Raw genomic sequence first — 17,116 nt, 5'->3', positions numbered from 1 at the left:
TTCCTTCCTTCTTTCCTTCCTCAATATTTTCCTTTTCCCTCCCTTCCTCTCTCTCTCTCTCTCTCTCTCTCTCTCTCTCTCTCCTCTTCTCTTCCTTTTATCCCTCTCTCTTCTGTTCTCCTCTCTCTTTCTCTTTCAATCTCTCTTTTGGTGGAAGCTATAGTTGATTCTTTTCAAATATCTACAACCTCAAGAGCGTTGATTTTACCTAATTCATCATTAAGGCATTTGTATTTAAAACTTTATTTGTCAACCTTCATTGACCCTTTATGTTGGGTGCCACATGTATCCTGTCTACCAAAATTTGGATTATCTCACTGGAAGAAGTAGTAAAAATATCCACCTACAGAGCTATTTTTTTTTAATTTTTTTATTTCAAGGAGTAAGTGTTGTAAAGTAAAAGCAGCCATTAGCAGAAATCTCAACCTTGGATACCAATTTCCTTGGCTATGGTTTTAAGGGTTCATTCTCTCTCTCTCTCTACCTGCCCCATCCATCTCTCTTCCTCTCTCTCTTCTCTCTTTCTCTCTCATTCTCTCTCTCTCTCTCTCTCTCTCTCTCTCTCTCTCTCTCTCTCATCATTCTATGGATTTGTGAAATTATGCTTCTGTGGAATTTTTTATAGTAGAAAGACAAGCTGTTGATGATATTTTCCCTTCTTCAGAAAGTGACGGCTTCATCTGAGAATTTCCATATTGATGAAAATGATGAGAACCAAGACCGTGGTAACTGGTCGAAAAAATCAGATTATCTTCTATCTATGGTTGGATATGCAGTGGGATTGGGGAATGTGTGGAGATTCCCATATTTGACCTACAACAATGGCGGAGGTACTCCCCCCAACCTTTTTATTCTCCAGTTTTAAGTGGGGTGCCGAATGACCTCTGAGGATATTTTAAGAATGAAGAAAGGCATATTATGTTTTGGGTTAATGGGAGGCTGGAACAAAAGCATACTGCATTCATTATTAAGCTATGAGTTGCTAGCTCAAGTTAGAAAGCTGGCTTCACTAAATGCTCAGATATAAACTTGATAAAAGTTGTGTGTTTATCATTTCTGAGTTTCTGATTTGAGATCATGTGTAATCTTCAACTGTGACTTACTCTTCTTAATTTATACATTTCTATAATAATCTGTTCAGACTTAAGTAGTGTTTTGCTTAATTTATAGCTGAATCTAAGCAAAAGAGTGAATTCTAGTTCTAATAGAAGCTCAAATAAATTGTTTGTGTAAATAGAATAAGGCATTTCATTTTGAAAATTTAATTGTAGAAGCAGTTAATTAAAAAGTAAGGAAAGGTTTTGTATTTTAAGCTGCAATATTCAGTTACATATATTCCAAATTGAATTGACTATTTAGAAAATAGTTCTAAAATGTAATAGAATTTAGTTCAAGGCTAGGTGTTTAATTTCTGCAAACAATACTGTTTATAGCTCAGAAATCATTAAGACTCAGTTAGAACAAGGAGAAAAAAATTAACTCTGAGATGACACACAGAATACAAAATGAATTGCACAATTCTATAGTAATGTTGAAACAACTTTTTGCTTACACCATATTTTGTTTACTTATAATTACAGGTTCTCTTAGAAGTGTAGAGGTGACATTTCCTTATATTTCATAATTGGGTACCAGTGAAACTATGCCACTGTAATTTTTTTGGTACAATAAGATTTTATGTGGTAATATTTCAATTTTATATTCCTTCTTATTTGTTTGTATTAAAAGATTCATACTGGCTTTCAGAAACTTAAGAAAGGAGGTCCGTTTATCAAACACTACGTGCTGGTGGCAAAAAAAAAAAAAATTCCCTACCTAGACCCTACGTCATTTAGTCATGGGTTTTATATAAATTTGAGCTGGAAAATGAGTGAAAAATCACAATGTTTTTGGTGACTATGTCCTAAGATCTAGTGTAATGAAGAGAAACATTTAAGCTCCTTTCCAGCCTCTTGCATTCAGATTTAGAATAAGAAATTCTCTGTAACTTGACATCATAGACAGGCCCAGTAGTTGTTATAAATTTCCAATAACTATATTAAACTAAGTTTAATAAAGAATTTTAAACATAGCCCAAACAAGATAGTATCATTTATTGTACACTACTATCTCTTTTAACATATCCTCTAAAAATTAATTTATTATATTGCTCTCAGTTTTTAAAGATCACATCTTTTGGGTAATGGATGATCTAGGCTCTCTCAATTGTTTCTTTCTCTCTTGCTCAAGGGTAGAAGATAAACATAAAATTCAAACTTGTCAAATGTTAATAGATCCAATTTTAAAAATATGTTCAGATTTGAAGAATGATTGCTAAAATCTGGACTCATTTTTATCTGTAGATTCTTTTTAACAGTTTATGAAAGGGAAGTATTATACTACCTTATTACTAATTTGTGATGACTATATTGTGTTAATTTACCAATATGGCTGTTATTGAGAATGAAATAATATAATGGTAAAAAGCTACATATGACACTGAAGAAAATAATCCTTTATTTTTTTTTAAAAAAACCCTATTTACATTGGGCTAGTAAGCCTTTGATTATTGTTCTACTTTGATAGAAATATTTTGCATTATATTTTCTTCATATTTATCATTGGCAGAAATTAAACTTCTATTAATTATAGTAATAATGGTATGTATATTGCACCTTCTATAAAAACATATTTGTCCCTATGTTCTAGTGACTAGTGGCTTATATATAATAAGTACTTCATTGTCTCATTTTCAGTAGGATATAGTTTGAAGGTTGGAAAAATATAATTCCTAGATATGATGTTACAGTATCATAATATGAAAAATACATTAGGAAAATTATGTAATATGGATAAATGAAATGTACATAATCCAAAAGCTCATTTTAATATACTGATTCCCCTATTTTCTTATTAAATTTTAAGACTTCTAGAATATGTGATCAATAAATTTAATATTCTTTACCTGCTTCTACCCACAATCTGTCAAAGGTTCTAATGAGCAATATTATGCCCCAAAAGTGGGCAGAAAAAAGTAAAATAATAAAAGTGTTTAAATAAATCTAAATGTATGATAATGAGTCCTTAAGAAATTGAAAGTTAACTCTTAATGCATCTCAAAGTTCAGATTCTTCTAACAAAAATGATAAATTTATTAATATTGAGAAAAGAACCTTATAACTATTTGGAGAAAAATGATCTTAACTGCAATGACTTCCACTCTGAATAACATTTAGCATTTGCACCCTGTCTTACAAATAGATCATTTATTTTTAAAGGCGAAAGGAGGGAAACCAACTTTGAATATATACTATGTGCCTGCCATTTTGCCAAGTGTTTTCACGGGCTCTGAATTGAACCTTTACCACAAACTGATGAGTTGGTACATATTGTTCTCCCCATTTATGAAGAACCCAAGGTTCAGAGGTTAGATAAATTGCCCCAAGTCACATAACTAGTAAATTCTGGAGCCAGGATATAAACCTAGGTCTATCTTGCTCCAAAGCCTGTGATCATTCACATTGTCTGAATTGCTTTTTATAGGCTATTGTTTTTAGTAATCACAACGACCTTATTATGTAACACAGCCATTCCTTGAATAACAATTTTATTCAACGTCCTTTCACTAACATTGATGAGATGCCACAGGAACTTAACTCTTGTTTATATCAATTAACTTGTGGGAAGATTGGTTTCATTATACATTGTTTCACTTAAAGTTGCAGAGCCTATGAACAATGTTAAGTCAGGACTTACTGTACCAGCATCCTCATTTCATAGATGAAGAATCCAAGGTTTAGAGAACCAATGACTTTCCAACAGAAAGTAGTAAATTTGGGGCCTGAACTCAGTATACTCTGACTGCACTACTATATCTGAATGCTTTCAAAATGTTATGCTGGTTGTCAAAGTGTCATCAAGCTTTTGGGTATGATAGTGCTTTCTATCCTTTTTTGCATTTTCTAGGTGCCTTCTTGATACCTTATGCAATTATGCTAGCACTGGCTGGTTTACCTTTGTTCTTCCTAGAGTGTTCACTGGGACAATTTGCTAGCTTAGGTCCAGTTTCAGTCTGGAGGATTCTTCCATTGTTTCAAGGTCGGTATTAAAATATTTTCCTTATTGTGCTCGTCAATCTATTGATGCATATAACTGTCCTCACTATGTGGAAGAAAGTGTTTAAAAGTTGGACAGACAATGGACTAGTGGTTACCAGAAAGGAGAGAGGAGGAGGAGGGGGAAAATAAAAAAAATAAAATGTTAAAAAAATTAAATATAAATAAATAAATAAAAAGTTGATGGAGGAGGTGATGGGAAAACGAGGAAAAAAAGTTGGACAGGTTAAAGGCAAAGAAACACATCATTTTTCTGCATATTTGCCACTGTAGAATTTAAAAATCGAATATTAATTTTTTATTTTTGCTTATCTAGAGCTGCAGATATAGAAGGGTTAGGGAAGAATATTCGAGAAGATTGTAAGAATGTCATTCTTTTCTTATTTTCACCTTTTAAATACCTTGGCTCATGGTCCTGTTGTGCATTAACTTTGTGGCTTTGGATTTTTTCTACTTCACGTGCAGTCTTTGTCTTCTAGTTTTTGCATACCTTTTACAGTGCCTCATTTAGAAAAGTTGAAAGGCAGGTCACAGTTTTTTTCTTGGATGCTCTTAAGAATAGGACACTGGAAACATTTTTAAATATGCTTTGATTGTTATCAAACATCAAATGACTTTATGTCTGAAGATTAGATCTCATTTTGGTACGTGCTAGCTGCTGAAAACTATTTGTAAAAGCCTCAATGCAACATCAAAAATAAATTTATAGTGGTGTCAGTAGACAATTGTTCTAGAATATTAAGAAAGCTACCTCAAAAGCTAGCTTTAAGAATAGGAGTTACATTCAATATAGTAAGCTGCATTTTGAAACTACTGAGTTAAAAAAAAACTTAAGAAGTTTAAATTCAGTTTGTTATTGAGTTATTGAATTTTCTTTACATGTATTTGTAGAAATTTTGTACACTATCCTTTCAGGGCACTAATTCATAGGTTTTATCTTCTACTTGTCAAAATGTTGGTTCATAGATGAAGATGTAAGTATTGGTGAGTCAATATGATATGAGCTTTGAATAATTTTTTCCCTTTCTTTTTTAAAGAATAATACCCACTCTGATAAGAATTTACAGACTTAATAAGAAAGAGTAATGAATATGGATTTTTCTTTATGTGAATTTAATGGATTAATACTTTTATATGAATTTAATGGATTAATGCCTTTGGTCTTAGTACCTTTTTGAAATCAATTAAAATACTGTCTCAGAAGGACAGTCATCAAAATAATTCTAAATTTGAGAAGTTGTTCAGACAGTAGTACTGCTTCATCACCCCCTCCCCCCAAAAAAGTTCTTTGAAACAGCCTTGTCACTTTAAAATAGATTTTGTAGAAATTGAGATGCAGCATTTTTATGAATTAGCAACAGCAATTTCACTTTTTTTAAAAATTTCTCTCTTTTTCAGGTGTGGGAATTACAATGGTCCTGATATCCATTTTTGTCACCATCTATTACAATGTCATAATTGCCTATAGTCTTTACTACATGTTTGCTTCTTTTCAAAGTGAACTACCATGGAAAAATTGTTCTTATTGGGCAGATAAAAACTGTAGCAGATCACCTATAGGTAAAATTCATTTACTTATTTTCAAAAATATTATTAGCTCTATTTCATTCTTTTATATTTTCTAATACACTTAAAGCATTAAATCATTTTCTAACCAATTTAGGAATAGTTTAAAGCAAGCTATAGGTTATTGATGAAAGCAGAATAAAGCATGTATAACCTGAAAATTGATTAATGCAATATTAATTTCGGAGGGCAGCCAGTACTGCTAAACCACTATTAGGAATACTTCTCACAGGCCTAAGTCATGGGCAAGAGAGAAGGAAGACAATGGGAAAGTGGTAAAAAGAGAAAAGTATTATCCATGATACTAGTTGTGTGTTTCAGAAGACAGCGAATGTTCCCCACATCATATGTTGCTAATCTTAGAGATACTGTAGCATTAATATTGTAGACTATTACTACTGGGACTGCCTATGTATATCAGAAGATAAAGTAATAAAGATTGAATGCTTCTTAGGAATTTAAAGATGTTATTTTTCTATATGGTTGAATAAGTCCACATACTAAAAGTTCCTTAGAGCACTAAATCCCAACTAAAATTATTGTTCATTTATAGCTGTTATTACTATAAATATGATCACAGTTTAAAAGGGCACTTATTTTCATACACAATCCCAGCTTAGTAATAGAGAAGATTTAAGATGCTAAGTATGCATGGCTTAATCCATTTGTACAATTTCTACTCCACCTTTACCAAGTAACAATTTGAACAGTACTTTAAATATTTTACCATTACAACTTTTTTTCAAGAAAGTACTCTTTTAAAACTAAGTACATATCTGTGTGTGCATTTTTTTTAAAATAATTTTTAGTAACTCACTGTAATGTGAATATAACAAAGGAGATCATCCAAGTGAATAAAAGTTGGATAGACACCAACAATTTAACCTGCATCAATGGAAGTGAAATTTACCAGCCAGGGCAGCTTCCCAGTGAACAATATTGGAAGTAAGTACCTTAGATGATCTACTTCTTAAGCAGTTACTAAAAAGTTTTTATAATTAACAATAAAATATTAATCAGCTCTTTTCTTAAGTCATATAAGTTGAGAAAAAAGGGAATCAGAGCATATTCTACTCCATTTGACTCAAATGTTTACCTTTCCTGTGTGAGTAGTGGTAACCTGCTCTAGTCAATAAATTACTATCTATAAATTAGTTATTAAATGGGTACAAGACTGTCAGTAACTATTTATTTAACACTATAAATTAAGGCATTGCTTTGAAGAAAAAACATTCAAATTTTAGACTATAATTCACAAGTTCTAATGATAAACAATTGAGTGATGAGTAATTTTGAGGTAAATTGCTATTTAAGGCTGTAATTCTTCATTATCCATTTTGTTTATAATTGTCTCTGTATGGTAGAAAGAGACATTTTGGATTATATTTACTTTTATTAATTTTAAATATTCTCTATTTTCTCTATTGTGTACTTACTTTTTACTCTGACCCTAATTTCCTTGACTACTGTTGTAATGAGCTCTTCCTCATCTACATGTTAATGCTTTGTTGTGATCCTTTTAAAATTTGTATCTTAAAATGCTCCAAAAATCAGGCTAAGAAGTAAAGTCATAGATCCATGTGTTCCGTTAGTGGAAATTATAGAATTTTACAGAAAACTTTTGGAAAAGGTATAAATAATGGGACGATATAGGTATAATGATAAATACAAGTCTGATGAATAAGAAAGTATTTAATACAATTCTAAATGTTTTCTTTGACATTTTTACTTGAGAAAGATACTGTAGTGAGTAAAATGAAATAATCTGATGTAAGGTTATTTATTTATTTATTTTTTACATAAAGAATCTTTGAAAGACTGGTGAAAATTATAGTTAAAGGAATTAGTAGATCTTTTATTCTAGGATTTGGAACTTTGGATTGGTTGTAGTTAAGGTTAAAGTTCAGAGCCTGGCTTTTCATTGAAGGCTTTTTTTTCCCCTCCATAATACAGTATCAATAAAAGGTTCATATAACATTGATATATTAATAAGATGAAATACTTATGAAGCTTTCTCCTTATTAAGACAAGGGCTTATGTGTTTTCAGCAAAGTGGCACTCCAACGTTCAAGTGGAATGGATGAGACTGGAGAAATTGTGTGGTATTTAGCACTTTGTCTTCTTCTGGCTTGGCTCATAGTCGGTGCAGCACTATTTAAAGGAATCAAGTCTTCAGGCAAGGTAATTTGAAACACACATTACATAGTGGTAGGGCTGTTTTCCAAGTTCATTGTAGTTCGGTGTTAAGCATTCTCAAATGCATGCTTTTTTTTCTGTAATGGGAACATTCAAATATGTGAAAAGCTTTCTAAGTAGACGGCCTAGCTCTAAAAAAATACGTAGGATCACTGTTATTGTTAAAAATAAAACAAAACAAGCACAAACTAGTACTAAAGTTGTGCAATTACTCAAAACTTAGACTCTTCTTGCTGATATAGTATTCTGAAGCTTGCAAGTATATTTTTAACTTTTCTGTCCTATATAAATAAGCATCTTGAATGGAATTATGTATTGTAATCTTTGTTTTAAAAAGTCTAGATCCTTGTTATATAGGGTAATAATTTCAGGATTCCCTAGTTGGAAAGAGATAGAAAAAAAATAAATTATGTAATCATTCTCTTAAAGTTCACTTAAATTGACTCAGAACCCTCTCCTTCAACAAAGAGTCCTCTTCTGAAAAACATTATATTTTCTTACTTCATTGTTTTATTTTTTAAACTTTCAAAAAATATTATGGTCATTTCAGAGAACAATATGAATTTTTTTCTGTGAACATTTGTACAGTACCTAGAAAAGTGAATGTTTACATTTTTACAACTGTAGAGTGAAATTTCCTTAAAGGTAGAGGACAGGAATAACTGTGGATACTATCTTTGTATTCCTGGTACAATATCTAGCACGTTTAATTAATGTTAAGTTGTGATGAAATATACTGTTAGATCACAAAAATACTATGAACGAAGTCAGTGGAAACTTTCCAAAATAATGTTTTAATTGCACATTTTTGAAACCGTGGTTCCTTTTTTTGCTGTTAATATTGAAAGAATCCATTAAAGGTCATTTATCCAGGCAATTAATTTTTATTGGTCTCTGGCTGGCTTGTTTAAATCATCTCCTTGGTCATATTATCAAACATAAGACATCTACAAATCAAAGAAATCATCCACATTAATGAAAAGCCAACGTCAAAGGCAATCTGCTCACCTGGAACCATGTGTTTTCTAGGACACAATCAGTGCACTTGTATGTGTGCTATCAAACTGTCTTAATGGTAGATTTAAAGATAATAATAGCAAATGTCCAGTATTCATTTTAATTAGCTTTCATGAGATTTGGACATCTACTAAGAGATTGTTTTCCTTTTCCTTGGTGAGTGAGTATACATTACAGGGTTTAAAATCATTTTTTCCCCGCTTCAGTGCAGTAATTTATGAAGAGGTGATATATATATATAAAAATCCATCTGGATTCCAAGTTATCACTGCTGATATCTTGTGTACTTATGACATGTACCTGGAAAATATCCTTCCATACATCAGAGTGTTTTAAAAATGGATCTTTTGAGAGTAATGAGAACAGAAAGAGGAAATTATGCCAACTTTGCTTTGGTATCATCAGACTTAATAATCTCACGAAATTTTTGATACTTTATTTTACTAATGTTAACTAGCTAGTGACTTTATTTGTATACAATTATACACAATGATTTAAAAATGACTTATTAACTTTAAATTGTATTTTTTGATAGGTGGTATATTTTACAGCTATTTTCCCCTATGTTGTCCTACTCATCCTTTTAATACGAGGTGCAACTCTGGAGGGTGCATCGAAAGGCATTTCATACTATATTGGAGCACAATCAAATTTTACAAAACTTCAGGAAGCTGAGGTATGCCTCAATTTGAGTTTCAAATTATCTGCGGAGATAAACCTTTAAAGCAAATACTAAAAATTTTTGGTTACATATAAAAGTGTCATGATGTAGTAGTTTGCAAAAGAATATGCGGTTAAATTTATTAATATTTCTGTCCACAAGGATATCTGACTTAGCTTTAACATGACACTAATGCTCTCTTATTGGAAGTGAGATTATCATTTTTGGCAATAGGATTTTAAAAGTCATTTTATTCATATAACTGATTCTATTTGACGCAAAAGATTTGAGGTTTATTAATCTGAAAAAGTATATTTCATGCATGAATACCTACAAATTAATGACTAGGACTATGATTTACTGGATAAACTCATAGTAGATTTAAAAATTATAGTTGAAAGTTTAATGAACTAATATACATTTTAATTATTTTCAAAAGTTAATATTCTGAAAGTAAAGTCAAATTTTGCCTAATAAATTATGAAGTTGAAATACAAATTTGAAATGTAGAAAGCATTACATAATCAAAATTGTTACTAATACCAGAAACATAAACATGTGCTATGAATATGAATTAGGTAACCCTCTTTTAACTTTAGTCCATCTCCATATAATGGCTGCATATCTCACAAGTACATATAATCTTTTACAGTTTGGACTTCAAAGAGCATTAAAATAAGTGTAGTCTATATACTATGCTTGCATTGATACAGCCTAAGAATGCTTTCACTTTTTTAATAGTCACATCTAGTAGTGTTATCCAAAATGGATATTTATTTTAGTTTGCTGTGGTATTCTTTGTAGAACTCATGCTTATTTTTACAAATGGCTATTTTCTAAATACAAACATATTTCATTTTATTGTACTTTGCTTTATTGTGCTTCACAGATAATATGTTTTTACAAATTGAAAGTTTGTGGCAATTCTGTGTTGAGCAAGTCTATTGGTGCCATTTTTCCAACAGCATTTGCTCATTTCATGTTTCTGTGTCACATTTTGGTAATATTCTCAATATTTCAACTTTTTCATTATTATTATATTTATTATGGTGATCTATAAACTTTGATGTTACCATTGTAAATATTTGGGGGCATCACAAATGGCATTCATATAAGATGGCTAACTTAATTAATAAATTAAGTTCTCCCACCTTTCTTCTTCTCCTCAGGCCTCCCTATTCCCTGAGACATGACAATGTTGAAATTGGGTCTCTAACTTTAAATTAAAAGTTAGAAATAATTAAGCTTAGTGACAAAGGCATGTCAAAAGCCAAGATAGTCCAAAGGCTAGGCCTCTTGTGTCAAACAGTTAGCCAGGTTGTGGATGTAAAGAAAAAGTTCTTGAAGGAAATTAAAAGTGCTACTCCAGTGATCACACAAATGATGCGAAAGTAAAACAGCCTTATTGCTGATATGGAGAAAGTTTTAGTGGCTGGAGAGGAGATCAAACCAGCCACCACATTCCCTTAAGCCAAAGCCTAATCCAGAGCAAGTCCTTAACGGTCTTTGATTCTCTGGAGGTTGAGGGAGGTGAGGAAGCTGCAGAAGAAAGTTCGAAGCTAGCAGAAGTTGGTTCATGAGGTTTAAGGAAAGAAGCCATCTCCATAACATAAAAGTACAAAGTGGTAAAGCAGCAAGCGCTGATGTAGGAGCTGCAGCAAGTTATCCAGAAAATCTAGCTAAGATAATGAATGAAGGTGGCTATGCTAAACAACAGATTTTCATTGTACATGAAACAGCTTTATATTGAAGGGAGATGCCATCTAAGACTTTGATAGCTAGAGAGGAGAAATCATTGCTTGGTTTCAAAGCATCAAGGGGATAGGCTGATCTCTTGTTACGGGTTAATGCAGCTGATGACTTTAGGTTGAAGCTAAGGCTCATTTGCCATTCCAAAAATCCGAGGGCCCTTAAGAATGATGCTAAATCTACTCTGCTTGTGTTCTATAAATAGAGCAACAAAGTCCGAATGACAGCACATCTGTTTTCAATTTGGTTTAATGAATATTATAAGCCCAGTATTGAGAACTACTGTTCAGGAAAAGAAAGATTCCTTTCAAAATATTACTGCTTATCGACAGTGCACCTGGTCACCCAAGAGCTCTGATGGGGCTGTACAATGAGATTAATGTTGTTTTCATGCCCGCTCACACAGCAATCCATTCTGCAGCCATGGGTCAAGGAGTAATTTCAACTCTCAAGTCTTATTATTTAAGAAACACATTTTGTAAGGTTTGTGCTGCTATAGATAGTGATTCCTCTGATGGACTGGAGCAAAGTCAATCGACAACCTTCTGGAAAGGATTCACCATTCTATATGCCATTAAGAACGTTCGTGATTCATGGGAATCGGTCAAAATATCAACATTAACAGGAGTTGATTCCATTCCTCATGGATGACATTTAGGTTTTCAAGACTTTAGTGGAGAAAGCAATTGCAGATGTGGTGGAAATAGCAAGAGAACTAGAATTAGAAGTGGAGCCTGAGGATGTGACTAAATTGCTTCAATCCCATGATAAAACTTTAATGGATGAACTTCTTAAGCTTTTTCTTGTCTTGGAAGCTCTGTGCCTGTTCTTTGATTCTAAATGATAGCCTTTCTGGGTAGAGTAATCTTCATTGTAGGTCCTTGCTTTTCATCACTTTGAATATTTCCTGCCAATTCCTTCTGGCATACAAAGTTACTGTTGAGACATCAGCCAACAGTCTTATTGAAGCTCCCTTGAAGGTAACTAACTACTTTTCTCTTAATGCTTTTAAGATTCTCTCTTTGTTTTTAACCTTCGGCATTTAATGATAATGTGTCATGGTGTGGGGTTGTTTGATCTTGATTGGGACTTTCTGATCTTCCTGGGCTTGCATGTCACTTTCCTTCACCAGGTTAGGAAAGTTTTCTGTTATATCTTCAAATAGGTTTTCAATTCATTGCTGTCTCTCTTCTTTATCTCATACTCCCGTGATGCAAATTTTGATACAGTTGATATTGTACCAGAGGCCCCTTGAACAATTCTTATATTTGAATTTTTTTTCTTGTTGCTGTTCTGATTGGGTGTTTTCTGCTACCTTATCTTCTAAATTACTGATTTCATCCACCGTTTCATCTACTGTTGATTCCTCATAAGGTATTTTTCATTTCAGATATTATATTGCTCATTTCTTTTTTATGTTTTCTATCTCTTTAGTAATATTCTCACAGAGTATATTTGCACTTTCTCTAAGTCCATTGAGCATTCTTATAAGCAGGGTTTTGAACTCTGCATCTGGTAGATTGCTTGTTTCCATTTAGTTTAGTTCTTTTTGGGGAGCTTTGTTCTATTCATTCATTTTGAACATGTTTCCTGGTCGATCTCTCCATTTTGGCTGCTTCCCTGTGCTTGTTTCTATGTATTAGGTAGAGCTGCCAGGCCTCTTGGTCTTAGAAGAGTGTCCCTATGTAGTAGGTGTCCTATGCAACCCAGAGGCTCAGTCTCCTTTGTCACCTGAGCTGGGTGATCCAAGCGTGTCTCTTGAATGGGTTGTGTGTGCCTTTCTGTTGTAGTTGAGCCTTGATTGTTGTTTGCTCATCAGTGGGAGGGATGGATACTCAGGCTGATTGGTTGTGAAGATTGGTCATTAACTACAGTGGAGGAGTTGTTCTGCAGGGCCTGAGCCCATGAAACAGGATTCTCATTAGCAGAGCTCTGGTGCTTACTGAGTCTGCTCTTTGAGTGTGTCATTTGTGAAGGAAGTTGAGTGGTACTCTGGTGTGGTCTGAAGCTGGCCATCTGGTGTGTCGATTTTGAGGCCTCTTATGAAAGGCATTGTTAAAGACTAAAGGTCAGCTGCTGCCTGTGCCCTCCTCCGGCTACTTGGTATGGACTACTAAGTGATCTGAAGATAGCTGCCACTTGTGCTGGGTTTGGAAGTGCCTGGGAGAGGCTAAGCTGTGAACTGAGGCTGATGTCCTTACTGTCAGTTTTTGGGCTGCTTATTAAGAGGTCCAGGGCACACCAAGTTCAGACGCTGCTTTTTTTCTTTTTCTAAACCTTTGAGAGATTTTATGACAGTACACAGCATGAGCTACTACAGACCATTTGTATGGGTTAGCCACTGGAATTGGCTTGGTTGGACCCAAAGTTTGGGTGGGATGGTGTCTCAGGTAATCACTGAGGCGAGACAAGCAGAGTTAGCCAGGTTGATGAAGACTCCGATATGGCTACTGGCTGCATCTGCATGCTGGGATGAGGGGAGGGCTCAACAAAGAAACAATAGCCAGCACCTCCATCTTGGGAAAAGGTGATCTTCTAGCCCTCACCTTGAAGCCAGACAATTCAGCTCCTCCCCATATGTCCAAAGCACCTTTTGTGCTGCTGTCCCAGCACTGGAGCTCAGAGCAAGTGAGTCCCTTGGTAAGCAAGTCCATGCATGGGCCTTTTAAGAGGAATACCTGTGTACTCCAGCAGCCCTCTGTCTCACTCAGCCACAATCTCCACTGGCTTTTACATCTAAAAGTTATGGAGAGTTCTCTTCCCGGAACTGGAACCCTGGTCTGGGGAGGCTGGTGTGGGATTGGGATACCTCACTCCTCAGGGTTTACCTCTGCAGCTACGAGATCTATTGTGATTTTTATCCAGCACACGAGGTTGTGGGGCCAGCCCATTTTGCATCTCTGCCCCTCCTACCAGACTCGACGTGGCTTCTTCTATATATCCTTAGTTATAGGACTTCTGTTCAGTTAGATTGATTCAGGTGATTCTCAACGATGGTTGTTCTGTAGTTTAGTTGTAATTTTGATGTGATTGTCGGAGGAGGCAAGCACAGCGTTTACCTACTTCATCATCTTGACCAGAATTTGGGATTTCTCATTTAAAATGCACAATATCAATTGCAGGTGAATTGAAAACAATAATATTTGCAAAACTTTGAATCTTTTAGAAGAAAATATAGCATAGTATCTTTATGACCTTAGGTTAAAGAAATCCTATTTAAAGTCAAGGATGATACATAAAAGCAAAGACAGACACCTTCAGCTACATTAAAACAACACTATGATTTTTGGTTCATCTAAGGACACAATATTAAGTGGTGAAAAGAATAAGCCACAAATTAGGAGGACTTATTTATATATATAATATAGATATATATTATATAGATATATATTAGCCAAATGATTAGAATCCAAATTACTTAAAGTATTCCTAGAGATCTAATAAGACAAATAATCCAAACAAAAAAATTGGCAAAAGATATGAACAGAAAAAAATTATGGAATATAAACACATAAATACATGCTAAACCTTGTAAGTCATTAGTATAATCAACTCTCATTTCACAGCCACTAGATCAGAACATATTAAAAATTCTGACCAGTGTTAGCAAGGATGTGGAAGAATGGGAACTCTCATGCCCAGCTGGTGGGAGTGCAAAATGGTACGACCACTTTGAAAACTAATTTGTCAACATTTAATACAAGAGAAAGTTTATATGCTCTATGACATCACAGTTCCACAACTAGGTATGAGAAAACATATAAGTACGTTCACGGCTACATTGTTTCTGGTAGCAAAATACTCAACCACCTAAATGTCCATCAACAGGATAAAGAATAAAGTGTGGTATACATAGTGAGACAATACAGCAGTGAAAAAAAATGTTCTTAACTACATATACTTAACTGGATCATATGAATTTGCTTATATTCTTTTATTTTTCACTTACAAAATTGTATTTTCAGATAGTTCAAATTGATAATGATTCACTCTCATACAATATTGAAAGAAAAAAAGAAAATTATATAAGTTTACACATATAAGAAAACTCTTCTATAAAGTCAAAGACATGCAAATTTAAATGCCACCATCATATTTGGGTTCATATTTATGTAGTAAGAAAAATAAGAAAATAATAAACACAAAAGTCTGGACAGCAGTTCCCACTGTAGGTTGGAAGGGTGATATGATCAGGAAGGGGCATACAGGAGTCTTTAACAGATGGATAACATTTTATTTCTTGAGCTGAGTAGTGAGTACTTGGGTGTTTATTTCCTTGTTATTTATACTACTTATTCATTAGTGATAAGAAATATTTTATGCAAATTAAAATATAAGAGTGTATGTTTTTAAATACTAAATTATTTTCTTTTATAGGTTTGGAAAGATGCTGCCACTCAGATATTTTACTCCCTTTCGGTGGCTTGGGGTGGCTTAGTTGCCCTATCATCTTACAACAAGTTCAATAACAACTGCTTCTCAGATGCCATTGTGGTTTGTTTGACAAACTGCCTTACTAGTGTGTTTGCTGGATTTGCTATTTTTTCTATATTGGGACACATGGCTCACATATCTGGAAAGGAAGTCTCTCAAGTTGTAAAATCAGGTATAGAATGGTATATATTATAACTTTGATTAATTCAATGTATCTCATTTGAGAAACACTAATATATTTTACAGCATTTACTTAAAGTGCTCAAGATTTAGGGTGTTGTATTTTCTTTCTCGTTTCATCTTATATATAATTTGGTTGTTTTAATGATATAATAATCCTTAGAAGATCTGAGAAAACAAGACTATATTAGGGAACAATTATTTAAGATTTTTTTCTGAAATTTGTTTTGTCCTTAATATGAACTACTTACTGCACAATTACATGCATTATATTGATATTTACACACACACACACACACACACACACACACACACACACACACACACATATATATATATATAGGTGTTTACATATATATAAATAAGATTCAATTCTGATTCTGGATAGATATTTTGAGAGATGGTTGAAGACTAAAAAGTTAGTTACATATATATATATATATTCATGTGTATTCACACACATATGTAAAGGAGAGACTACATATATGATATATATACATATATATTCCTCTATGTACAATTACAGTATTGAGTTTGATTTTTTAAAACACATCAATATCATAGACATAAACTCAAGTGACTCTGAGTGTCCTGCTTTGAAAGTAATCTGTTTGATGAACTTCCTAACTTTAAAGAACTAGCTAGGGAAGCTTAATTACCTACCTAAAGATTCTTAGAAAAATAATTCTAGGATTCTTTTAAATAGGAATTCCTTACTAAATTCTTATTTATGGTTAGTATCATTTGACGGAGAGACTGATGAACGAGACTAGAATGTTAAGACTAGAAGGGACCTTGGACATCATCTAGAGTCTAGCTTTTCATATACAGAGGAGCAGATGGATACACAGAAATGTTATGTCTTGCAGAAGATCAAATAATTAGGAATGACAGAACCTAGGCGAGAAGTGAATTCTCCTGAATCCTAGGTCGGTCCTCTGGGAGGTTGGAGAAACTTAAAATACTTAAAACTAAATATCACATAATATAGAGATGCTTTTCTAAAAAAGCATCTCTAAAGGTAACATACCTCAAATAGAAAATAAGATTCAATTCTGATTCTGGATAGATATTTTGAGAGATGGTTGAAGACTAAAAAGTTAGTTCCATAAACATATCTTTTTTGATAGTGTAAGATAAAATTTCTAGGCTAAGATAGGGTGATATAATTTAAGTTTCTGGAGTTTAAGACAGTTGTTATTCTTCATAAATCTTAAAA

The 17,116-nt window shown here is 33.3% G+C and overlaps 1 protein-coding gene across 1 annotated transcript in view; it reads left to right on the top strand.

Annotated features, from left to right (window-relative positions):
* SLC6A14 (solute carrier family 6 member 14) overlaps positions 1-17,116 on the top strand; it is a 31,859-nt gene that overhangs the window by 931 nt on the left and 13,812 nt on the right. The window contains exons 2-8 of the mRNA XM_011386139.1: positions 665-830; positions 3,946-4,077; positions 5,493-5,654; positions 6,470-6,605; positions 7,709-7,841; positions 9,409-9,549; positions 15,661-15,889. Of these exons, the coding sequence (XP_011384441.1) occupies positions 665-830; positions 3,946-4,077; positions 5,493-5,654; positions 6,470-6,605; positions 7,709-7,841; positions 9,409-9,549; positions 15,661-15,889 (1,099 nt within the window). The remainder of the gene's footprint in view (positions 1-664; positions 831-3,945; positions 4,078-5,492; positions 5,655-6,469; positions 6,606-7,708; positions 7,842-9,408; positions 9,550-15,660; positions 15,890-17,116) is intronic.

Source organism: Pteropus vampyrus, unplaced genomic scaffold, assembly GCF_000151845.1.
Source record: "Pteropus vampyrus isolate Shadow unplaced genomic scaffold, Pvam_2.0 Scaffold946, whole genome shotgun sequence".
In the NCBI taxonomy this organism is placed as follows: domain Eukaryota; kingdom Metazoa; phylum Chordata; class Mammalia; order Chiroptera; family Pteropodidae; genus Pteropus; species Pteropus vampyrus.
This window is presented reverse-complemented; position numbering and strand designations above follow the sequence as displayed.